The sequence below is a fragment of the Pseudonaja textilis genome, chromosome 3 (assembly GCF_049901715.1).
Source record: "Pseudonaja textilis isolate UNSWEBS1 chromosome 3, rPseTex1.2, whole genome shotgun sequence".
In the NCBI taxonomy this organism is placed as follows: domain Eukaryota; kingdom Metazoa; phylum Chordata; class Lepidosauria; order Squamata; family Elapidae; genus Pseudonaja; species Pseudonaja textilis.
This window is the reverse complement of record NC_141992.1, coordinates 54,482,029-54,507,284: the sequence shown is the minus strand read 5'-3', so window position 1 is coordinate 54,507,284 and position 25,256 is coordinate 54,482,029. Positions and strand designations below refer to the sequence as shown.

Genomic DNA, 25,256 nt, shown 5'->3' with positions numbered 1-25,256 from the left:
TTAAAGTGTTTCAGATTTAATCAGTTGAGTCTAGTCCAAAATTATATTAGTAGGTCAGAAAAACAATACACAAAGCTGCCTGTCTTGTATACATCTCTTATTGGCATCCTAAAACCAGCACAACTTCCAACAGGTCAGAAATTTTTGGAGTCCGTCTTCAAGGAATCATAATAGATCATGTTTAGATCACATATTTCATCTTGTTCTTTTCTGTACATATAAAGCCTGCTGCAACCTTATACAGAGGTGTGTGCATATATTAAATGCCAGGGGCAAACTAAGAAAATGGTGCTTATATTTTCAAAAGCTTGTTAAACCATCAATAGGAAAAAGTTTGTCCCAATTATGTGTCAAACCTATAAAATTAATCAACAATTTTATTACAATGATTTAAGATAAAACAATTGCAGTTTGACTGGATGAGAGCAAGACATATTTGTAAGAATAAAATAGGATATAATGATTAAAAGGGCTCTTAGAATTCTTAGTGCCTGTTCAATTATAAACATATTAAAATCCTGTACAAATCCTGTAAAACTAATTTCTAGATTTTGAAATAAATTAAACCAATTTGTAGACATACTCAGACATATTTGATTATGATCTGAATTCATTTTTAAAAATTCACAAAGCTTTTGAACAGCTCAAGCTACAGTTCAAAAATATTTTTTAAATCCATTGATTCATATCATCTAGAGTTTATTTTCAATCTAAAAGCAGAAAAAAAATTAAAAGTCCCTATGCCAGTTGAACGAACCTTTGGCATCATGATTCTGTTTTAATATTAATACAGAAAAGCCTATTGTATCTGGGACAACAGTAACCTCCAGGTTAAGAGGTAAGAAAAGAGAGTGGGATCTCTGTTTCATACTAAAAACACTCCTGGGGAATCAAAGGAATACTGTTTTGCTTAATACATAAAGTTCAAAAAGAAAAGGCTGCCCATCTTGCTAGATAGCACAAACCATTTAAACAAATACTAGCGTGACATCTATTCAAAGATCCAAAAGGAGACTGGAGATATGACACTTTTTAAAAGGCAGCAACTGAGGGTAGTGAGATATTCTCATGTACTATATAATTACCAATCTTATTTCCAAATTGAGAGGCAATGTCCAATTGCAAATATTTCAAAAAGTTGCTCCTTTGTACATATTTATATATATATATTGTGCTTATGAAGAGAGCATTAATCTCTACAATAATGCAGATTTAAATTCTAAAGTAATACAGAAAGGAGATCAATCCTGTATACTGAAATGTACATCTCTCCACTTCTTCTAGGTTTCCTCCAAAATGCATTCAGGATCTTAATTAATAAAGGAGAGAGTCAGAAAAGGTTTTGAGATTTTGTTCACCTGAACTTTGAAGAATTTTGCTTCTATAGGTAGTCCTCACCTTACAATCACAATTAGGACTGGAATTTCTGTTGCAAGTTGGTGAAGTCATAAAATGTATTATGTGACTGGTCCTGATTTTACAAACATTTTTATCGTGCTCATTAAGTGAAACATGTGGTCATTAAATGAATCACGGTTAAGTGAGCCTGGTTTCCATTTGACTTGGCTTGTTGGAAGATCACAAATCACAACCTTCATGTGACTGCAAGATGCTGCAATTGCATCCCACATGAGTCGACTGTCAAGCGCTTGAATTGTGATCACCTGACTGAGAGGAGTAGTGCAACAGTTGTAACTTTGAGGAGAGTTTGCAAGTCACTTTTTCTGAGGCTGTTGTAACTCTAAACCACTTTTAAATGAACGGATGTAAATATAGGACTACCTATATCAACTGTTGCCATAATCTGCTGTGTGAACTTTATGCAGAAAGATAAACAGATAAATAAAGGGAAGGAATACTACACTGTATTACTACAGTACAGTATTACATTATTACTAGTCTTCCCTGGAGCCTCTACTGTAGTAAACATGAGCACATTCATCTTCCAAGATTAGATGATATGGGCATGTTCCGGGTACTATAGACACAGACTACAAGGACATGTTTATAATTGGACAAGTAGCTTTGCACTTATTCTTGAAATATATCTGGATGAAAATTGCCCCCAATGACTGCACAGCAAAGAAATGAGACACCTCTTGAAAACGTACCTTCAGCTTCCTTTTCTCTGTCCCACAAAAGATAAATCTAAATATACATGAGCCCTTCTATTAGTTTTACCTGTATAGGTTTGGGCAAAAACAGTGCAAAGTTTCCAAACGGAAATACCAATAATGCTGACCGCTGACATGATTTAATGAATATTCAAACTGGATTCAAATAGCCCACAATTCGGAGTCACTGCCAGTGAGATGAAAGAACGTTAATTTTCCCAGGCAATCTTGTTGCAAACCTAGGCCAATTTGTGGCCATTCCAAGCCAAACAGGAACGGGAATCCTTATAGTCCTTATTGCCTTAATTGAGGATATTTCCCAGGATTCTCTTGCCTGAGGAATGCACAGCATTGAATGGCTCAAAACCTTTTCCTATTACATAGGCACAAACTATAACAATTAAACGTATGAGTAAATAAGTCTCTGAATATAAAATAGGGACAAAAGCTTCAAAGGTTCAAGAAGTTGGGAATAAAGAGAGTCAAAAATTTCATTCTCTATTCTTCAGCTCACTTAGCTCTGTTCTCAGAGGTGATGCTTAAAAAAAAAGAAGCGTGCTCATGACAAAAAACAGGGTTATAAATATAAAAAGGAATTCATTGTCAAGCACCAGTAACATCACCAGCTCTGTGCAGGCAGGATGAGCTCAGAATTTTCCCCAGAAATAGACATTTAATCCAGGAAAAAGAGGGAAAGTCATTTTTAGCACTGCGACTGTCTGGGCTACTCCTTGGATGGTAATGGAAAGTTATTCTTCAAGCAAAGAACAGCTTGTATTGAATGAAGAAACTCACAGCTAACGGCAAAGACATCGAGCTGGTATGAACCAAATGCTTCATAAACTCAAAGATGTGCTCCCAAATGATAGCCTTGGAGTTTGCCATTAAAGCCATATCCATACCTTCAAGGTGCTATAGAGTCAGATAAGCTTATCTCATTTCGTTTTTTTAAAAAGTGGGATATGAAGACTGTTTGGCTTCTGCTGTGCTGGAGTACTAGGATCCATTTTGGGGTGGTCACTGCAATCCTGCTGCAAGCTATTACTCCATAATGGCCCGGTACAGTGCAGGCTCGATGTAATCCTCACGATAGCGTGAGTTGACCACCCTCTGTCTTTTTCTCTCTTGTTTGACTTCTTTCTCTGTGAAGATCTCTGTGAAGCGCATGTCAGACGCAACAGACTGCAAATCAAATAAAGACATGTTAAAAGAACAATGGAGAACACTGGACTATGACTGGACTTATAAAGGACTATAAGGTTGACTCAGACTTCCATCCTTCTGAGGTCAGTAAAATGAGGACCCAGATTGTTGGGGGAAATATGCTGACTCTGTAAACCACTTAGAGAGGCTGTAAAGCACTATGAAGTGGTATATAAGCTTAAGTGCTATTGCTATAATGATTCTTCGCAATTTTCCTCTTGCATAATAAAAATCATATTATTTGACTGGAAAACAACAAAGAGCAGATTTTGGCAATCTAACTATCCAGTTTAGAGTAAAGTACTTACTGTAGATCTACCTCAACTCTTGAGACTCCAAGTGGCTGCTTACCATTAATCTACACATTTGCAGAGTTCAATAATGGGCTCAACAAACAGTATTCTGAAAATCTAGTTTTCCTTTCCTTTGAAATTACTTTTGGAACCTTTAGTTTAATAATTGTATTATATCCTAGAAGCATCTATAAGTATCCCAGTTGTTGAAATTAGTTGTTGAGGTATTCCCTGTTAGGAGAATGAGTGCACTCAGGGAAACATAGTGAGAGTGGTGATGAATAACACACAACCAGCACACAGATACATTGAATACTAAGTTTTACTTCCTATAAATGGGTAAACAAAGTCCAACAAACAGTCCAAATCATACCCGGTTAAAGCAGTCAGTATTCAAAATACCGGTAATCAGTCCAGGGGTAATCCAAAAACAAAGTCCTTTTCTTTACCAGTATCATTAACAAAGTTCAGTAAACGAAGACTCACAGCAATTCAATCAGAATGACAATCAGGCAAAAGGCAAAAGGAAAGCAAAGGAAATGCAAAAAAGAACAAACCAGGTTTCTGGCTCCATTTTATGGTCGTTGGAGGAACCTCAGCCAATCACAATTACAACATTCTCTTAAAGATACAACAGTATTAAATGACTATCCTGGTTTATATACTGCCAACCCAACTGTTAGGTGACTATCATTCCTAACACCAGTGACAGAAGAAATGTTCCCTATGTGGGAACTGATGCTCTCTTGTGTGAGAATTTCACATATCAAAATCTATCGCTGTTTAACTTACCAGCCTTGACTTGACTCTTTTAGGAAGTTCTTCATCAACTGTATATACGTCATCCCTTTTTGCCATTAGCTGGGATCCATCTTCAAACTCCACCTAGAATCAGAACAATCAGATAGACATAAGCATCAATTGCTATTTTTGTATCATGCAGAATGTTTTTATGGAGCAGGATCCCAGCCAACTGGCATACTATTTCATGTACTCATCATGAAGGAGCTGGCAGACCAGCTGCTAATAACAGAACAGAATATGTAGAAACTAGTTTGTTGTTGTTTTTAGTTGCAAAATCATGTCCAACCCATCGCAACCCTATGAACAACCTCCTGTCCTTCCTCCAGGCCTTCCTGTCCTCTACCATCCCCTGGAGCCCATTTAAGATCAAGAAATTAGTTTATATAGCCACAATTACAATTCATGAGATTTTTAAACTCTTGACACAAATGTTAATATATCGATCCATGTATCTTTTGGAACAGTCAATTACACATGTTATCTTGCTCATGGCAGGCCAGAATACATCTCTCAGAGATTTCAGAACTCCCACATTAACAATCCACAAAGAGTTAAATAGAGAGAAAATGAGAAGATCCCATTCCTCACTCACCTGGTACATCTGGATGACATGAGAAGCCACAAACGTAGCTCCATAGACCTGTCCATCTGTCCATCTGACTTCAACAGCTTCTCCTGGAGGTGGAGGACCAAGCTGGGAGCAATCTCGACTCTGTCCATATTGGAGAAAGTTTGAGAAATATAATCATCTACTGAATAACAGAAGAAACATTGGTTAAAATAATAGACCCTGGAGAAGCTTGACAATTGAGCTGGTACATGGCAATGAGGAGTGCAGGAAAATGTACAATTCTATTAACATCAGGAGGTAGTTGCAATGAGCTTAATCTTATAATCAGAATACTCCTGCCATGAACAGATTACAAGATCTACAAAATTATCCTTGTTCTACAACTACTCATTTATTATATAGATATCTGTATGAACATAAAACAAGTAAAGATCTGGCAAGATAATAGAATCTTCATCTGGAATTATTTTTTCCTCTAATGAAAGATTTTTTAAGGCACTGAAGAGGGGAGGAGGAAGGGAAGAGATTTCTAATTTAGGAGTCAAATAATCTATGCTATATTTAGCTTTACATTATGCAGCTCAAAAGTATTGTCAGGATGCTTTAGAGATTTGACCCACTTCAGCAATCTGAGACTTTATATTAGAACTATATATTTTTGGTGCAATTTTTTTTTACTGTAAAGCATACCACAATATCTTCTGGATATAGGTTATCACTGAAGGAGCCATCATCAAAGTTGACCTCATAAAATGTTTCTTTTGTCAGATTGACCACTTCACATTGATAGAAACGTCCATTCTTGTGCTTGCTTATCACCTGCTGTCCCACAGCAAGATCCTGTAGACCAGCCTTAGCTCGCTGAAGGAACAAAGGAGTAATAATCTATGTTATATTCAGAAGATACAACTTGATGATTAACTACATGAAATATTTTGAAGGTTGTGGAAAGTTGCACAAAATACAAGTGCTTCCTATGCATTATCTGGTAAGCACAAATATTTTTACATCTCTTTTGAAAAGCCTTTTAATGTAAGATTTGTATTATGCCTTTATATTCTGCTAATGCAAACTATATACCATCAACTTTTAATGAAGATATAAATAGAAGGTTCAGTAATATTAACAATAGCAACAAAACTAGCAGTTGCTTTGGGCAGATAAACATTTTAAAATAAAGGACAAAGCAAGCATTTCCATAATATGGTATGTATGTGTGGCCTCCTGAACACTTTTACTACTGCCTTTCCAAACTGATTAAGATGTTCAAAAGTAATATGTCAAGTACAAATGTTAAGTTAGGCTGAACCAAATATTAAGTCTCTATTATTTACTTCTGCTTGAGATGGACTTTTATGTCGAAAGCAGGTAATGAAGACCACAAACGGCCAGTCGTCTGGCTGCATCATGACTCCAGCTGCTTGAGCGCAGCTGACGTGGAAAGATGTAGGACAGCGGCCATGAGAGCACTGCACGCAACAACCAGCTATTCTCTTCCGCCTCTTCTTGCAGAAGACACATTTCTGCAAAGAGACAAATTCAGCACTTTAATCAAGGTGAAGTTCCAAAGATATCAGATGCTTGGACACAAAAAGAGACACATGAGCCTATCAAATTCAGATGCAGATTTGTTATCAGGTTTTGAAATCATGTACTACAGTGTGAATTTTTATTTTCAGACAAACCTGCATTCCATGTGTATTTCAATGGCACTTACAATCTGCTTCAATGGCCAGGCATTTTCTTTATAGGTCAGGCATTTTCTTTATAATTAAAATTGTACAATCTCATGAAGAAGAAGAAATACATGATGTTTAACTATCACACAATTATACTATATATGTCATTATATTTCTCTGTAGATTCTTGTAGGGATTATCTTATCTTTACTTATATGCTAAAATAGGTGATTATTGATGGGAAGTTTCTGTATGCTTCTTTTTGTACATGGTATATTTCAGCACACATTGGGTAAAATCAAGGCCTTGAATGTTTTTGTATTTTCATCTTCCTTTATATAATAGGATACACTTGGTCCTATCTCGTGTTATTTAACATTTATATGAAATAAGTTACTTAGGGTGAAGTCTCGCTCTATGATGACTTTTCTCATGCATAATGGAATCATGCATTGAGACTGGCCTTTTTTTAACCTGATTATTGTACAGCCAGCACATACGTAAGCTATGTGCCCTAGATCATTAATATACAACTACTCAATTCTACAAGTAATTGCTAAGTTACACTCATTATTACACTGCATAAAACAACTTTCTGGAATCTGTCACCTTCCAGATATGCTGGGCTCCAACTTCCATAATTTTTGGCCACTGTGACCTTTGCCCCCCAGTCTTAAAATAAGTTTTTTCCCCAAGTACTTTGGAATGGGAACAAGTTGGTAAATGCTATGTATAATCATCCAAAGTTCCACCACTTGCAACATCACAAATTATGTAATCTGAAAATATTTTCTTCCTACGTTCTCGGGGTTCTGATTTAAGAATCTCATAAAAGCATAGAATAAGCATGTATTAATCAGTTCAAACTATTGTTTACTTTCTTACCAGTCGGAAACGTTGCAGTGGAATTTTGCTGACATCAACTGGACTACGCTGAGCAATGTTTATAAATTTGGCCTCTTGAACTGCCACAGCACACATAACATGAACCCACCTGAGAAAAAACAGAAGTTTACTTAAGTATTTAGTAAACGTTTGTTAAAAATTGGCTGCAGGATATGGATAACCAAAACCAATATTGGTAAAACAGCTCAAAAACAAACATATATGCCCATAGTGTAAAGAATAGGAACCTTATGAACAATATGATCTCCCCCACTCTCAATACAGTTGCATGTCTTTGAAAGAAGTGCTTTGCAAAAACATTCAGAACAAAAATGGGCACATACTCTGGAAGGCTCACGGCTGCTTCAAAGGTTCTCTCTTTACTGTATGCATGAACAGATAATAGACTAATGGCAATGTGGCTGTCTATGCACACATGTGTACACTGACAGCCTTTGCATCAGTTTATGAAAACTTCATAGAATGTGGTTGCTTTAAGTATTTGAGGAGATTTTTGCTTGCAACAATAGGCTTTGCAAAACACGAATGAATGATGAACACACTACTTTGCACAACCATAACATCAACTAGCACTGCATCAGACCAGGGAAACATCACTAATTTGTTGCTTAACATGAGTTGATGTCTACTAGTCCAGGGATCTTCCATTCTTAATTATCATAAAAACTCACTTGTTATCATTGGCTTTTTGAAGTGCACCTCCACGAAGTGAGCATAAGCAGCAATCCTGACAGACAAAAGAAAATCACATTTATTTGTATTTATGTCCTGCTTTTATTATTTTTACGTATTTTTCCTCAAGGCAGTGGACATATCCAACACCCCTTCCTCCTCTTATTTTCCCCACAAGAACTATCATGTGAAATGAGTTGGGCTGAGAGAAAGTGATTGGCCTAAAGTGATCCAGATGGCTTGAAGAGGTGGTTTTGGTACCCCAGGACTAGATTCTGGAATACTGATGAATACAATTAATAATAGATGATACTGAATCAACCAAACCACAGGTGTCAAATTCATGGCGTCACATTACTGTCACGTGATGTTTCACAACATTTTCCCCAATGGTAGAGTTGGGGTGGGCATGGCCTGCGTGTGACACATCCAGACCGCAGGCCACCAGTTTGACACCCCTGAACCAAACTATTCATTTAAAATATTCCATGAAGTAAAGTCCTATCTGAAACTAGATCTTCTTTACATTTTAATGAAACTCTTTTATACCAATAAAACTATTTCAATAACTATCTCACAACTGCAAACTTTCCAATGCCATCGAACTAAGGCTCATGCATGAACACAAAAGAATTTTAGCAGACCTCTTCTAAAGCATTGGCTTTACATCGAGAGCATTTCCATTCTTCAACTGCTTTCTCAGGGGCTACTCCATAACAACCTACATTAAAAAAAAAGGTTTGTAGGCTAAGCAATAAAAATCAGCAATGTTTCAATTTTCATATCCCTTCTTATTTTAACAAATATTAATAATGAATTTATATCCACAAAATAAGTTTGACCAGTCTTGGAAGACCCATTTGAAACACACTAACAAAAAAGCAATACTGATCTATCCATAATCTGATCTCATTTAAAAATATACATTTCAAACTTGTGTTTCTTTATTATTTACTCAATCCATAAAAATGGTCATGATGGGTCAAATCTATCTCTGGGCCCTGTCAATTCAATGAATTTTATAACAGAAAAAATGAACTCCAGATGTTAATTATTACAGTGCTTTATATCTTTTAGGGTTTTTTAAAAAAACTGTTTTAAAGTATTAGTGACATCCAAAGCATTAGGAAAGGAACTCATCCAGCCTGCTTAGTAATTGGCATTCCACTGAGATTTTCCCCTCTGAATTCTTATATTGTGGGTTAGTTTTCCAGAAAGAGCACCTTAATCTTCACATAGTATGAAAAGTGCAGTGGCACCTTGATACTCAACTGCTTTGAAACTCATCAAATTTGGTACTCAACATCATTTTGTCCCAATACTCATCATTTGTTTGGTGTTCAATGCACAAACTAGAACATGTAGGCACTGCTTTGTAACTCATACATTATTCTCTATGGGAAAAATTTGGTACTCATAGTTTTTGGTACTCATTATGTCTCCCGAAATCAATTAACATAGAGTATCAAGGCACCACTGTACCTTGAAGGATATATTTTGAGTTTATTCCACTTTAATTGTAGTCTTCACTCATGGTATTTTCAGATCATTTTGTTCATATGAATCTGGTGGGCACTGAAGTGCAATACCTTGACTTTTTCCTGTGCTCTTTCTTACAGGTAAAAATAAGCAGGAATAAGCTGTTTATATTTACACTGCTTCTTTATGAACTATGGGAAAATGGAGGGGTAAATAGTAATATTTTATTTTGGGTATCAATGGACAATCAGACCTAAGTTTTATAGTACTCACTGGCATGGACCCGGACCTGACAGCGCTTGCATGTGACCAGAACACTGGTGCCATCTTCTTCCAGATATGGGGTAGAGAGGTTGACATCTGTGCTACCACCAGTGGTAGTAAAACACATTTCAGGGATGAGGGGCTTAGTTTTCATTTTTCCATTAGTAGCATTTGGAACTGCTTGTAAGCTCTGACTTCCACAATCTGCCTGCCAATGAGAAATTACACATTTTAGAAAAGAACAACACTGCAGAAATAAAAATAAACGTATGATCAGAAAAGCATTCCGGTTTTGTTTGCATACTGAAAGAATTCAAATAAATATTATTTCATTATGTAATGCTTTAAGTACAATAATTCCAAATTAGGTTTGATAGTTTTCCTTCCAAAGAGAAATATTTCCACCAAACATAACCAGCAGATCCTTCTTTCATGTCAGAATAAAGGAAAACTATGTTTGACAAAATTGATATAAAATAGTCCAAATCTTTGAAGATAAATTACATACTATGTTAATCTCAGGCACATTTCTGCAAATATGACTCCAGCTCTAAGATTTTATTTTAATTATTAAAATATGTTATTCCCGATATAGCAATTCATAAAAAATATTTTGGGTTCAAGACTTCCTTGTTCTACTGAAGAATCAAAAAATAAATTATAAATTCCTTAAATGTTTTCAACAAACAATTAAAATACCACTCTAAACAGTTTCTGTGTTGCATTAATTAATGAGGGGAAAATGGAACAGTAATAAAGAATATAAGAAACAGAATACCCTTGTTTATAGCAAATATGTTTGAGTTAGTTAGGTAAATAGATACTTTTTGAAAAATTATTCACACCTTAACCACCATGCCATACAGACTCTCAAAAGACCTTTCCCATCTGAGATGAATATGACAACTGCTATGGCATACAGCATCCATTACTACCAGACAGTTTCCCATCTATATTATTAACCAAACTTAATCTTGCTTAGCTTCCATAATCAGGCACTAAAATATGTGTATGGTTTATTTCTTAAGAAAGCATGATTTGTTAGCGTAAAATGAAAGATGCTGTAGAAAATCAGACCCACTTACTACAGAAAAATTGGAAGCAGGATTATTCTAACTATAATCAATCTCAAAACTGAAATCACATTATTAGCACAGCGCTTCCAACACTTAACAACAAACCACATTGTATCAGTGTTTCTGTACTATGCAGACCAGGTGAAAGAATAATCTGCTTACCTGGTAGGTTTGGAACAGCATGCACACTGCACAATAGGGAGCCTGCTGAGCCATGGCAATATTATACTCCTTTTCCGCTTCAAAGTTTGGAGGACGATTCTGCCACAGTTGACTGAGAGACTTGGCCCATGCTTCCATCTCTTCAGTTTCTTCTTCAGGTGTTAACTGTTCTGACATTTCTGCAGTAAGAATCACAGCTTCAATCAAAATTTAGATAAACTATTTCCCCTTTTCTGCAGGCTGTCAAAAGAATAACAGATTTAAACTATTGGAAAGATAACAATGTTCCACATTTTTCAGCCATGCCTGCCAATGCTCTCTATGTCTCTATTAGTAACCTTTACAAATGCTACCTTTTACAGTGTACAAAAGTTCAGCTCCATACATGGTTGCTAAGCCCATATAATTTGTAAGACCATTAATTTGGAAATAATACACCACCTCACAATTATAAAATCATGTTTGAAATATGTACTCTCTTTCTTTTGCCTCAGAGATCAAAGTGCTGTATTGGATCCTAACTTGGTAGCTGAAAATTCAGCATCAAAATATATCAAGTTCACACCCCAGGTATACAACCTTCAAAAATTGTGAATCAAAATGTGATTAATGTATTCAGGTATATGTTGTACAAGAGATTGCTTTAAAGATGTAAAAGATGAATTTAGACATCCAAACATACTTATTGCTACAGGCAGTCCTTGACTTACAATCATTCATTTAGTGACCATTCAAAGCTACAACGGCACTGAACAAAGGGACTTGTGACCAGTTTTCATATATACAACCATTGCAGAATTCCCCATGGTCACATGATCACCTTTTGACAACTAACGTCTTTGGGAAATCAGATTGACTTAACAACTGTGTTACTAACTTAACAATTACAGTGATTTATTTAAGAGCTATGGCAAGAGAGGTCATAAAATGGGACAAAACTTACAATTGTGTTGCTTAGCAACAGAAATTTTCAGAAGTAAGTCAAGGACTAGTTGTAATTCAGTATCACTATCAGGCAAACACCTCTATTACAAAAAAGGAGATAATTTAGAACAGGCTTATCCAACCTGGGCATGTAGCCCAGGTCGCCTCGTAATGCGGCCCAGTGCCCACCCCAACCTTCGTGCCAGAGCCAGCGAGGAGGAGGAGGAGAGGCAGGCACGAGGCGGGGCGAGGCGAGCGCCAGGCCAAGCAGCAAGAGAAAAGGCGGGCGCCGTCAGAGCGCCACCCCCTGCTGTTGCCGCCGCTGGCACCGCCGCTTTTGCCCCCGCCATCACTGCGGCTGCTGCCCCGCTGCGGCTGCTGCCCCGCTGCCGCTTCTGCCCCCGCCGCCGCCACTTCTGCCCCCCGCCGCCGCTTCTGCCCCCACTGCCACCCCTGCCGCCACCACTTCTGCCCCCGCCACCGCTGCCCCTGTGGCAGGGGCAGAAGCAGCAGCAGTGGGGGGGAAGAAGCGGCGGGGGCGGCGGGGGCAGAAGCGGCAGTGGCGGGGGGGCAGAAGCGGTGGCAGGGGCAGAAGTGGCGGCAGTGGCGGGGGAAGAAGTGGCGGCGGGAGCAGGGCAGAAGCAGCAGCAGTGGCGGGGAAAGAAGCGGCGGCGGGGGTGGCGGGGGCAGAAGCGGTGGCAGTGGCGGGGGCAGCAGCGGCAGGGGCAGAAGTAGCAGCGGCGGTGGGGGAAGGCTTCTGCCCCCGCCGCTGCTTCTGCCTTCCAGTCCTGCCTCATCCAGCTGGGCCATTTGCAGGAGGAGAGGTAGGAGTGAGGCGGGCGAGCTTCCCCCCCCCACACCCCTGCAAAATTTGGCCGGAAAATAAACCGTGATAAAAAAACTGATAAAAAACCCGTGATAAAAATTTTTTTTTTAATAAATAATAAATAATAAAAACATCTCACTAACTTCATTTCCAAATAAGTTTAATATGTTAACTATGTTTTCTATGGTTTTGGGGATGATCAGGTATCGTTACTGTTATTTTATTTTATGTGCGGCCCAAACCAAATTTTCATCTTCTAATGTGGCCCAGGGAAGGTGAAAGGTTGGACACCCCTGATTTAGAACTTACCATCATCACTAAGGCCGTCTTTAACCAAGAGTGGGTGATGACGTGGGAGTTTGGTCAAGGGCTGGCGACGGCCCTTTGACTGCTTATGATCCTTTACAGATCTGATGTAATCCATCTGCAGAAATCAGACAGGGTCAGAGAAACAGCTTGGTCTAGTGGTTAAGGTAACAGGCTAGAAAGCAGGAGATCATGAATTCAAGTCCCACCTTAGTCATGAAAGCCAGCTAGATAATATTGGGCTAGTCAATCTTTCTCAGTCCAACTCACCTCACAGCGTTGTTGTTGTGTGATAAATAGGAGGAGAATGGTATGCTAGGTATGTTTTCTGCCTTGAGTTATTTATTATTTGTAAAAATAATAAAAATAGGATACAAATAAATATATAAATAAAAACAGTAACCACAACATTATAGTAGCACTGTATAGTACTATTGGATGAATTCAAAAATTGAAAAATTACTTGCACTTTCTGCACTGCTTAAGCTTCAGGATATGCAAGATGTGTATTATGGATTAAATAATGTATTTCAGAATGCAGAACTACATCGACAATAGATTTACTTGGCATCTAATGTAGCAAATAAAAGTCCTAGAAATATTCTTTGCAAATTGCACATCAGCTGATAAAGTTAACAGAAAGTGAAAATCAGATAGATTAGAAATTACAATATTCCATGTGTCTATTGAGAACCCATCCTATATATCGCTTTATCATTCAAATCTGTCTGAAGCATAGTATGCAACATAGATTGTAGCTATACCCTCTGATATAATCTTACTTTTGCAAGCTCCTGTTCATCCCCACGAGCTGTGAAACTGGTTTTCTTCCGTGAAGGCTGTTCAATCTCCATGACATTCACCTCTTCCTTAGCATAACTATGAACTGTGAGCACCTCGGTTTGCTCAACCAACTGCCTGGAAAGATCAGAATCTGAAGAGCCAGAACAAAAAGATGAGCTAGACTGAAGGCTAGAGACTGGGCTTGGTTTCATGATAGATTGGGTAAAAACTGAAGACACAGAATGCGAAATGGAAAGATCCAGAACAGCTGCTTCTGGCTCCTCTTCCTCCTCCTCTTCTTCCTCCTCATCTAGTTTAACATTTTTCAGTTCTTCAAATTTTACTTCAGAGGAATCTGCATACTCTGCATCAAAAACAATATTTGAATATTCTTTATTAACTGCCACCAAATAAAATGCTCTATTTTATTAAAGCCTAAAAATTAATTTGAAACTAGGGCTTCAAGATGTGAAATATTAAATGGTCCAGTCTAGCTAGAAGTTTAATGTATTTTTTAATAAATACTCCTATAATTTGAATTTCCTCTAGAACTTCATTAACACGTAACACAATGTCACACCTTTAATTTCTCACTAATCACTTTCTAGAATTTTTGTTAACTTATTCGCTCCAACCCTGCTTCTTTGTGTAGTATTCCTTTTCTGAGACACATTTCCAAATCTTTTCAAGTTTTTAAAAAAATACAAATTAAAACATTCTAATGATTTCATATTTTATTTCATAACCGAAAATCTTGCGCCTTCCATAACAGTCCTTGAGCAATTTCTGGAAAAATGTCTCCAATTGTGGAGGCTACTTCTCAATTTTTGTATTTCTTCTATGCTTTACTGACACAATTCTATTAAGTTTCTTAGTTTATGTTCCTAAAGTCAAAAGAACATAACTTAAGAAATTAATCTGAGACATTTGCAGATACCCCAGTTTCTTGAGCATATCTTTCATATTCCTAATAAGGTATTGTATCAGTTTTCAACCTGATGTTTTGCTCCCAATGTTTTTATGTCTGTAGAAAGCAGAAGTTGGGTTCATGCATCACACTAAACTTCACATAGATTGGCAACATTCAGACAATAAACTAGGCCAAAACTAAATAATTTTAATTATGGCTGGGCTATAGCAAAGTTCTAATAAGCTTGGTTACCATGAACAGTAGCATCCAAGTATTACCTGGCGGTGCAAGGCCTTCATCTCCTTGCTGTACAGGCTCTCTAGCAAGTCCAACTGGAGGGGCTGCTTCCTCTATCTCGAACTGCACTGGAACCACCTCCTCCTTGGGAAAGGACTCGCTTTGGCTCACCTCATGAGGAACTTCTAAGCAGACTCGGTGCCGTTTGCTTCCAATGCGATGCTTTGGGACACTGCAAAAAGAAATAGCCATGTCATCTTTTAAATCAGGAACATCCAACCCGCAGCTTATGGTCCACATGCAACCCTAGACATCTAGTAATACAGTCCTAAAAGATTGTAAACTTCTAACATTATTATGTGATTTATATACAGTACATTAACCCCAATATATATTATATGCACTGAGGATAATTCCTTATAATTCAATGTAGTCTAGGCAAGCCAAAAGGTTAGACATTCAGGTTTTAAACAGAACTCTCTGAAAAATCAATTTGTTTTATGACTTTTCTGAAGTACCTGAGAAAGTACAGCTCTAAAAAGAGATACATTTACCACTAGGAAGAAAAATAAAAAAAAAATTCTTGGAAAAAATATTTCACATCAGTTTGTCAAAAGGTGACAGAATACACAAGCTTTCTATTCACATTAGTATGTCAAAAAGGTTTCTTCTCAGTTATAAGAAATCCCATTTAACCCAAGGATCCAAATAAAACACATTTGCTATTAGATAATAAATACTTCAAACACCAGGTATCTATCATTAATATAAATTTATAACAGGTCAGAAGACAGTTATAAGAGAATCTAAGATGATATATTATTTAACTTAAGGCAACTCAGAAAAACCCTTCAAAATGCTTTCTCCAATTCTTTGGGGAACAGTCTGGTTCCAACCATTAATTTAATTTCTGTTCATATTCTACAGCCTACAGAAAAATAAAAATCACATACCCATTTTCTAAAACTTACTGAATTTGGTTATTAAACAAAACAAGAGAAAGGGAGAAGAAACAAGTCCCAATGTAATTGGCAGCCACTTAACATGGACAATAGAAGCAGCTCCATAGATGCAGTTGATTAATAAGTGAGTTATTACTGTAATAAGTGAGTGACACTGGCTGTCATGATTTATGAAAAAAAGGCAAACATACTTTTTTTTCTCCATATCTTCATCTGCTTTGCATTCTTCCTCTGTTTCAGTTTCTTCAGGGCACCGCTTCTCATTCTTAACTTTTTGAAGGAGTTCATCCTTAAAGAACTCAGATGCTTCTGGTGTGGGAAGAGTATGATCAATGACTGTCACATCTTTCCCAGCTTTCCAGAGCTTGTAACGATCAGGCTGATATTTCCTCACAAAGACTTCCATGGAGATTTTGACCATGTCTTTTCGGCAGGAGCACTGCATGGAATAACAAAACAGCTGAGGCCACTTACGTTTTCATTTCAATTCAGTATCAACTTAACTCTGCAACTATGCCTCCTTATGAGAGTATTATACCGTTTCCTAATAAGAATGAATGGTGACTTCAAACATTGGAGGCTAAAAGTAATTACCTGGAAAAAGGGAGAACAAAATAACATGTATTTAATATGTTTGATATCACCAGATATATATCTGTGAGCTTTCTTTCTGACAAAGCATTTGTTGTTGAACTGAGTACTTTGAAATATTATTAATAAATAAAACAATAGTGCACAGAATGGTCTCTAGAAAACTGAGGCTGCAGCTATATGTCTGAACCATGAACCTGATGAGTTAACATGAATCTGATGAGTTAACAGAAAAAACATTAGTCATTAAAAATAGGGTATAGGAAAGCTAACATATCTGAACAATCTGAGAACTTAACAAGCATTATTATCCTATTTCCATTTCACAAGCCTTATTGTTTATGTATCTAATAAAAAAATATCTTAAGAATTGTGCAAATAGGCATACCTTATTCTTAAATTAAATATTGATACCTATCACTATGACATTTTTATCAAAAACAGTAGCCCTACATAACTAATTGGAGAGTTCTACATTTCCCCATCTGAAATCTTTTTTCTTTATACTGTCTTAGGGGCTTTTTTGTATGATTTAATATATTTTTATGGATGTTCAAAGTTAAAATGGCAAGACCTACTTCATACCACATGTTTAGCGTCAAAAAGTCGTTAAGAAACAGAATGCATTCTATCAACCACAAAATATTAAATTGATCAATGTAAATCTATAATTCTGCTTGATAAAAATTTAGGAATAAACAACAATTCTTACTAAAACAGACTGCTTTCCATACTCAATCCAACGAAGTGTGGCAAAATTAGTAGATTCAGCACAATTGAAGCCATGATTAAAACCAGCATGATATCCATAAGGAAAAGTTATCATGAATTCACCTGCTTCCTGAGTCACCTGAAAGAGAAGCAATCAGTATGGATCTCTATAGTTTATATAAACGCTAAAATTCATTTGATAATTCTTTTATAATTTTCAGTACTGTACTACCACGAGTAGTACTGTACTACCAATATGGGAAAAGCCCATATTTCTAGCTTTTTCTAAGGATTACTTAATGAAAATATATCCTTGCAAAGTAAAAAATTGTATCCTTGGAATTTATGGATTATCTATAAATTATGTGAAAAAAAGTATACACAGGGAATCTTCTCAGTGTGAAGAAAAAAATGACACAATTCGGTTTACAGATGTTTTGAGCATCTGTAAAAATAGATGTTCTCCTAACTGATACCTCCCTACTGCATGCAACTATTACAACTATTGAAAACAAAATATAAAATGTTTTTCCATCTAGCCTTTTTATTTTCAGTTCCTATAATCTTATAAGAATCTCTGCCTTCCTAGATTTCTGTAAAATGCCATCAATTTTTCCTTACTTTGGCAAATGGGATGCCATATTTCTTCAATATTGAGGGTGAGATCAAGGTCATTTTGTGACGGAGAAAAGCTTCACAACTCTGAGCACTTCCAGGAAAGAACCCTATTTAAGAAACAGATACTCAAGAAATTGTTGAAAAGGACTGTTTGTATAACATTCATTGGATGCAGGACTGAATACTTTCATATGGCTTTTTTCAAGGTTGACAATGCATGGAAGATAGATAAATTAACTACAAAGTCTAGAGGTGATTTTCAGACAAAAGTTCAAAAAGGACAAAAGAGAAGTACACTTTTCTTATTTCCTCTTAGCACATAATGAACCATCAGAGACATCTTTTAAAAGAAAGTCTTATTTTTTTCACATGTATGGAGACAACTTTAAAAAAGTGCTTACATCCTGAATTCAATAAGTATCATATTTGTTGGACTTTTATAAATCAAGTAAAATAATTGAGTAAGATTTCCATAATTTTTCAAAATTATTGCTGTTATTTTATACGTAGTCCTTGACTTACTACCTCAATCGGGACCAGAATTTCAGTTGCTATGCAAGGCAGCTGTTAAGTGAGTCGTGCCCAATTTTATGACTTTTTTGGCACAATTGTCAAAAATTAAGTGAATCACGGTTGTTAAAAGAATCTGGCTTTTCCCATTGTGCTTGTCAGAAGGCCTGGAAAAATTGCAACGGGCAATCATGTGACCCTGGAATGCTGCAGTTTTGTAGATACATTCTGGTGCCAAGTGTCTAAATTTTGACTGTAAGACCAATGGGATGCCATAACAATCATTAAGAGCAAGAACTGGTCTTAAGTCTCTTTTTTTCAGTGCCGTTGTAACTTCAGTCACTAAATATAAATTATAAATTGAGGATTACCTGTAGTAAAGTCAGATTAGGATTACAATTCAGTTACAAATAAAAAAACAGCTGTCACTATTCTTTAGAAGCAATCAACTATACAAACTGATTTAGAGAGAGAGGGATGTTTACCTTTAGCAAGACGTTCCAATCGCTTCCCATGCTCTGGAGGAATGGAGTACCTGTGGTTGCACATAAACAAATTACAGATATAATCACAAAAAAATAAGATGTTTTAGGTTATATAATGATGCCAATAAGCAAATTTAATTATTTCCCATCTTCAGCATCATTCCTACACTGAGACAATCAGCTTCCTGTTAAATATGATCAATTAAAAATGGATGCACATCTTGATACACACACACACACACACACACACACACACACATACACACAGGATATCTCACCAGGACTTGGGTTCCCCAAAATGCAGATAATTTATACTGTACAGGTCCATGTCTTCCGTGTGCCAGGCGAAGGAAGTTTTCCACATCCCAAAGTAGAGATAAGGTGTATTCACTCCCTCAATGGTAATACCACTTTCATTTTCTACGATATCCAGAATTGTATTCAGATGACCAATATTCCACTCATCTACATGCTAAAAATAGATTAAACAGAGTTTTTTTTTAAAAAAGCAATAAGCTAATAGCATACATTCCAATATCTGTATAAAAAATTCACTTTGAGGATACTCAAATAATTTTATTTTATGAATATTGTAAGTTAATTTTGCCTCATATACCCCATCCATATACACATTACATATAGTGTACGTTTCAATTTTCAGTGGTCAACCTAGGAAATAAAATAACACTGATGCTGAAAACTTGGATGAATCTTGAATCAATGCAAAAAACAAATTATCACCAACTAACAGCTAGGGAAGCTATTGATTATATCTCATTACTTCTCTTTACCTTGTCATAGAGTGTGCCATTAACATCTGCCCCATAGATGGGAGGGTTGAAAGTGAGATTCTTCCAGTACTTGCGTTCAAGATCTTCAAAATCTGTATACCGAGGAGTATAGTACCTAAGGGAGCACAGGTTCACTGTCTTAATATAACTTGTCCATTCACTTTCTTTATTCACTGACAAACGTCATGAATTATTACCAATTTCAAATAACATATTACTACAGACAAGCATCCTGGAAATCAGAATTTTAGAAGATAGTCATGTACAAACATCCCAGATGAAAGAGCCAGAGTCAACTTCTCTATCATTTAAAATCTGTAATAGAATTAACTAATTGCTTACATATAAAGATGCTGTAACTTTTACCAAAATTATTTTAATGTAATTTCATTCTCTTGGTTTTAGTAAAGGTAGACAGCAAAAATAGGTGTCAAGTCAGCAGTATCCTATAGAAATCCATTTAAAAAACTAGGTTTTGATCTAGAAACTATCCCAACATATGGAGCTTCTCAGAGATTCAAATATTTGCTATTGAAATAGTGCAGTCCATTCATAAGTAATTTGTCTGAAGCTCTAAGAGTAAGACAGAGAAGCAAGTATTCTCAAGAAATTATATTGCAATTTGGAATACACTTATGCCAGATACTGACATGGACTTTGTTAAATTGAGATGCCTTTATATTTGAACCATTACAAACTCATATTTCCTATACATATATACATAAACACATGCACACACGCACACACTTAGAATCTTTCATGTTTAGATCATCTTTTCTTACTTGTCGCTATTTGCTATCCTCCTGAATTCTCGGACTGACATAGGTTTCTTCTGGATGTTATACTGAGTGAAGAGGCCTGACTGGCCGGTAACCACTTGCTTAATGGGAGCAGGGATGACCAGATCATCAATATCATCATACCATTTGCGTGGCTTCCATTCCTTAGGAGGAACAATCTAGAAATTGGAATTTTTATATGAGTAATTAATTGGAAAACTCAAGACAAGAATAGAACATTCAAAGGCTATATAATAATATAATACTTCAAATAGACTGACTCTTCAGCTACACAGAGTAGCAGAATTATGTCTCAGCATCATATATTAATAATCCACAAACACTGTTAATGCTCTTGACTACACATTGGCATTTTATAAAATTAAGTACATGGTAAATTAATATTCATAATCAAGAAATCTGTTTCAAATTGTTATCATGTATTTGGCTCAGTGATTAGTTTAGAAGTATAAATGCCAAAATGATTCCTGGTTTACTGTAATCTAAAATTAATTAAATACAAAAGAAAATGCCTGCTTAAATGGTACATGATTTTTTTATTGTATGTGCAAATCCTTTGAAAGCAATGTCCCACAATGTGTTAATTATTTTCTTATATCTTTGAAACAATAAAGCACCCAAGGGAGGCTTTGCTTATTGGCTACATATATACATGCTTACTGAAAAATATGCATTTGCTTTACTGATTCAACAGAGATGCCTTGCATATGCTACTTTATGTTGTGAAGCACAACTTTCAACTGATTTACACAGACCTAATGAACAATTAATATTACTGCAGTTGTGTTTTTAGAATTCTGCATATCCAAAGTTAGAGATAGGTTTGTTTAGAAATTAATCATGATAGAGCATACCATAAAAATAAACTTTTAATATAGTTACACGGGTCTCCCAGAAACATTTAGGCTTCATTTCAAATCCTATGTCAAACGATTAGTTAAATTAATGTGCAACAAAAGAAAAATCTAGAACTTCAGAATTTTCATTGTTTAATTTTTCTCAGCAAAAATACTATTTTATCATTAATGGGATCTAATAACATCTCACCATAATACAACTTGCTCATTTGTACACTGATTACCAACCAAATATGTTACATTTTTCTGAATCAAATTTAATTATACTAAATATGAATGAATAAATTGCAACATTACCATCATTGTTCCCAGCCCTTCTTACCTTTGCCAATCCAGCTCTATGGGCTCCTTGAGACTCTATATAGGCAATATAACGGCTGAAATTTTTAAATTCTTCCACAGTTGGATGGAATGTCATTATTCTGGCACTTGGATTTAGGTTCTCCAATTCGGACCCCATGTTTTTTTGCCAATCTTTCTTCTCATATGTGAACCAGGAGAACTAGTGCACTAATACAAATAATTATAAGGATTACAAATTAATAAGTATTATGCAGAGTTATTGAGCACACAATAAAGAATGAGGAATAGTATCAAAATATGTTCACTTTCTTAATTAAAACTTTATCAAACTCAATCCTTCTCAATTTCATTGTGACTATTTTACACCTTTATACTCCTAAATACCAAGTTCACAATCAGATTTACAGAAGAACTCAGGTAAAGTACATGTACCAATTCTATTGTTTGATTTAAAAAAATGCCTCCACCTTAAATAACTTAATTTGACACTAGTTACAGGATAAGTCTCAGCAGCCATTGATAAATCAAAACTCACCAATGTGAACTTCTTGTGATGAAAAGTTCTTAGTAATATCATTTTCCTCTTGTTGAAGACTAGCTTCATATTAAAGAGAGCAGCTTTGTTTTCCATAGAGAAAAGCAAGTTCCTACTCTGAAATCTGTTTAAGACAGCAAGTATCCTAGATAACTATCCTGTTAAATGACTATCATTTTAGAGTTAGACCTATCCAGGTCTTGAATCTTCTCCCACAGCCAACTGAGGGCACAAGTGTTTGTTTCTGAAAAGAATGCTTCTCCAAAATGTTTATATCCTTGCCTTGCTTACTGGGCCCTCAAGAGAAATGGAGGAAAAAAAGGTGATGCTAAAACTAAAATTAATTTATGTGGGTTTGTTTATTGAAATAGAGATGCTAAGGGGGCGGGGAATGGAATTCATAGTTACTTTTTAAATATTGAAACTCTTTTGAAAGCTTTTTTTTCTAAAGAAACTGGAAATAAGGTGAAAAAAAAATCTGGGAAATTTCCCCAAAATTCTTTGTAACTCTTTTCTTCCCATTTTTTTAAACTTTCAATTTACCCAGTTTACCTCAAGTCATCCGCATGATGTTAAAAGCAGATGCATTTGTTTACCTAGTGCTCTAAGAGCCCCAACATTTAGAGGTTGTTCTCCCCCACCCCCAACCCCCCCAAAATTCTTCATTTTATTTCCCTGCCCTATCTCTGCTCTACCGGTTCTCATTCAATTCCTTTCTTCCGTTTGTCGTTTTTCTTTGCAACGCGCTGGTGCTGGACCAGAAAAATACGTTGTCTAAAACGGCCTGTGTGCTAAATGGAGAGGAGAGGATCCCGTTTCGCCTCACCATTTCGAAACTGTTCTTCCACCTATTGTGATCCTAGCCCTCTTATACACGGATCGCTCGGAGCGAGCTCCAACGGGCAACAGCTGATCCCCGGATCTCTTGCTCCCTTGTGGCTGGGAAGAGGCACCAAGGAAGCGACCCCAGATCGACCTCCCGTCGTAAAAAAGAGCCGGGAAGGCCCGGCGTTCACGTAGCAACTTTCGAGCCCCTCAGTGTTTCGCAGAATGGAAGGGCGCTGAAAAATGCAGAGCATCCACCCCTCACCTCGGGTCTCCATCCTCCAAGGAAGTCGACCCTCCCCATGGTTTTCGATTCTCCACAGCGCGATCCAGGGTCGACCGAGGAGCCTAGCCTGGATCAGGCTTTCCTTCCTCCCTGTTCATAACATTCCGGGACTTAACTCTTCCCCGTGATCTCCCTTTACGGCATTTTTCACTCACCTAAGGCCTCGCAGGAACCACCTCCACTTCTGACAGGGCCCGAAATACAGTTCTGTCTGAGCCTGGGGCCAACCCCGTCTTGTGCCCCGCCCCCACAGTCACGTTCCTAACGTTTCCCGGCCACGATCCAATCCCCAAGAGTTCCCGCATCCGTTTTACCCTCTCATAGGTTACGGAAAGTGCCAATCACGCCTCTTTCATTCGTTTCGTAAGCGTCTCGACGGCGGATCGCATTAGGACTCCCCGCTGCGAAAGTAGTTCCGTAGCGACGCACGGATTGAGCGCGACGCGATTGTGCCGCTGTGCATTTTAAACGATGTTAGACGGATCCCTCCGCTGGAGTAACTTAGTCGTTTCTTTCTCTCGGCGTTTTTACCCCTTTATTCTAATTTGTCGTTCCTTTTCCATCCGTATCCCAAGTTTCGCGTTAATTATTGCTCAGATCCAGTCAGTAAGAAGTGCCTGAATTGGCCAACCAATCAGTGAGAAAGGATTGGTGTTACTAGGCAGATATTGTTTTCATTAGAGTTAGAAGGGGCGGGTAGGAAAAGCGAGAGAGGAGAAGCTACTGAGGCAATTATTACCTAACCGTTGTGAATGCATTGCAAGTATCACGTAGGCTTGGAAGAGAACGGCTTACGTTTATTACTGTCCCCCCCCCCTCCCAGCTTTTATTTTGAATGCTACATGTGACACTAGACTCCTTCTCTCCTGCAGAGGAAAATAGATATAAGCCCCCCCTACAAATATTCAGTTGACGCACTTTCAAATTTTTCAGGACAACCTTGAAGCTCAAGTCGGTTCAGGTGAAACAAGACGGTTGAAAATCTTTGATCAAAAAAGGCGATTGAGGCAGGCATATCGCTGTATCGAAGAGATGGTTTGTCTGTGTTTCTCCCAACTCGGGATATCTGGTCCTTGAGGCAAAATACCCTTTTTTTGCCATTATCTTTCAGGAGCCAAGTAACTTTTATTGGTCTTGCCATTCTTTTATAAGCTTTCCCTCCTGTCTTTTAAAATTTTTACTGGTACTGATAAAATTTATTATGGAGTATTTTGAAAATGTGGATTATACATCTGAGAAATAAATCATAAAACTGATTAATAGGAAATCCTGAGAAGACCTCTGTACTTTTAAATTTTGAATGGCATTAGCTTGCTGAAACATTTTTATGCTTATATAAATTCAACAGGGTGCATCTAGCAGTCCTGAAATAATATACCATATTTGCTCATACCTACAAACATTTCCTTAAATTGTTTATTTTTGCCTTACCCATAGGCACCCGCCTCTGGGATATAGCTTTGAAATATAGCACACTGCAGTGTAAATCATGGTTTACAAGTAACAAGACAATTTGTCATATATTTCTCCCACCCCAAGAATGCCTATGATTCAGTCATGGTAAAAATTAGTATATATTGATTTAGAAGGGAGTCCTATTAGGCTCAAATATATATTCTCAATCATAAATTAACAAGGCATCTGATACTTAGGCAGCACAAATTTGTTCTGGATTTCTGCCCTCATTGTAGCATACAGCTTGTTTGGTCAGCCTGGAAAAATAGTTTGGTGTGGAACTAGAAACAACTGCCAGTTGTGAATCTGACCAGGACT

General features: G+C 36.9%; 1 protein-coding gene across 1 annotated transcript; it reads right to left on the bottom strand.

Moving 5' to 3' along the window:
* Window positions 1–23,731, bottom strand: KDM4A (lysine demethylase 4A). The gene is made up of 22 exons (XM_026707039.2): window positions 23,639–23,731; window positions 21,857–22,044; window positions 20,660–20,835; window positions 19,878–19,992; window positions 19,365–19,558; window positions 19,087–19,136; window positions 18,095–18,198; window positions 17,475–17,612; window positions 16,363–16,610; window positions 15,251–15,441; window positions 14,062–14,426; window positions 13,283–13,397; window positions 11,224–11,402; window positions 9,995–10,193; window positions 8,887–8,963; window positions 8,242–8,297; window positions 7,550–7,658; window positions 6,320–6,508; window positions 5,676–5,846; window positions 5,007–5,126; window positions 4,403–4,495; window positions 1–3,296 (listed from the first exon to the last, which is right to left on the bottom strand). The coding sequence occupies exons 2-22, from the start codon at window positions 21,992–21,994 to the stop codon at window positions 3,156–3,158; spliced, it is 3,168 nt and encodes a 1,055-aa protein (XP_026562824.1). The 5' UTR covers window positions 21,995–22,044; window positions 23,639–23,731; the 3' UTR covers window positions 1–3,155.
* Window positions 23,732–25,256: the final 1,525 nt, after the last annotated feature.